The sequence below is a fragment of the Selaginella moellendorffii genome, unplaced genomic scaffold (assembly GCF_000143415.4).
Source record: "Selaginella moellendorffii unplaced genomic scaffold, v1.0 SELMOscaffold_57, whole genome shotgun sequence".
NCBI classification, from domain to species: Eukaryota; Viridiplantae; Streptophyta; class Lycopodiopsida; order Selaginellales; family Selaginellaceae; genus Selaginella; species Selaginella moellendorffii.
The window spans coordinates 5,676-6,524 of NW_003314318.1; the positions used below are offsets into that span (position 1 = coordinate 5,676).

The following is an 849-nucleotide window of genomic DNA, read 5'->3' on the forward strand; positions in this document are numbered from 1 at the left end:
TGCATTCCAATAGAGATCATATTTCCTCGAGGCCTTGACAACCCTTGTCACTTGCTCGACAAGCTCAACATCGCTAGCATTGTGTTTTGGCATGATCTCATGGATGAAGGACGAGCACACGCTGCTTAGAACAGAGATTGTGCATGCTCCTCACCTCCACGAACATCGCTAGCATTGTGTTATCGGCATGATCTCATGGATGAAGAACAAGCACACGCTGCTTAACAAAGAGATTGTGCATGCTCTTCCTCTCCACCCTAATGGGATTGGTTTGCATTTACATCAAAGCACCTTGAAACAGAAACGTATGACTGAACGCACGTCCTCGTCCAGAGCAAGCTCAAACTCTCTCCCTCTCGAGAAGAATCCTCGGCGCCTATAAGAAAAGTTAGCGTTAGGGTCAGTGTTCAGTTTATCTCTAAGCGTAAGAAGTATATACGCAGATCAAGGATGGCGTTTCTGCGAGCGCAGCGCGTTTTGTACATCCATCCCACAGGCGAAGCGGAACTAGACGAAGGAGTGCTGCGGCACAAGGGGAGGAGAGGTAGGCCAGTTCCCAGCGCTCTGCCCGATGTGGCCGGCCTTCGGGGATGGCTGCAGGAAGAACTGCCTTCTGTGGATTCGGTCCTCGTTCCCGGCGATGGATGGTACAATCCGGAGTACTTACCAGACGGCCCACTTCCTGTGAGCTTTGCGCTTCATGTGCGTGGATCCGAAGGTAAAGTAAATGGTCTTTTGCTCTTGGTCTCCGCTCATTCTTGGCGATGGTGATCAGGCAAGCGACGCAGGGACGAAAACACCGCTGTGACAGTCGCAAGGAGTCAGACGAAGAGGGTGAAGGATTACCAA

At 51.4% G+C, this 849-nt stretch overlaps 1 protein-coding gene across 1 annotated transcript in view; it reads left to right on the top strand.

Annotated features, from left to right (window-relative positions):
- The window catches only part of LOC9654630 (truncated basic helix-loop-helix protein A), a 1,794-nt gene extending 1,246 nt beyond the window's left edge, over positions 1 to 548 (top strand). Inside the window, exon 6 of the mRNA XM_002983123.2 lies at positions 444 to 548. Within this exon, the coding sequence (XP_002983169.2) occupies positions 444 to 548 (105 nt within the window). The remainder of the gene's footprint in view (positions 1 to 443) is intronic.
- The last annotated feature ends 301 nt before the right edge of the window (positions 549 to 849 follow it).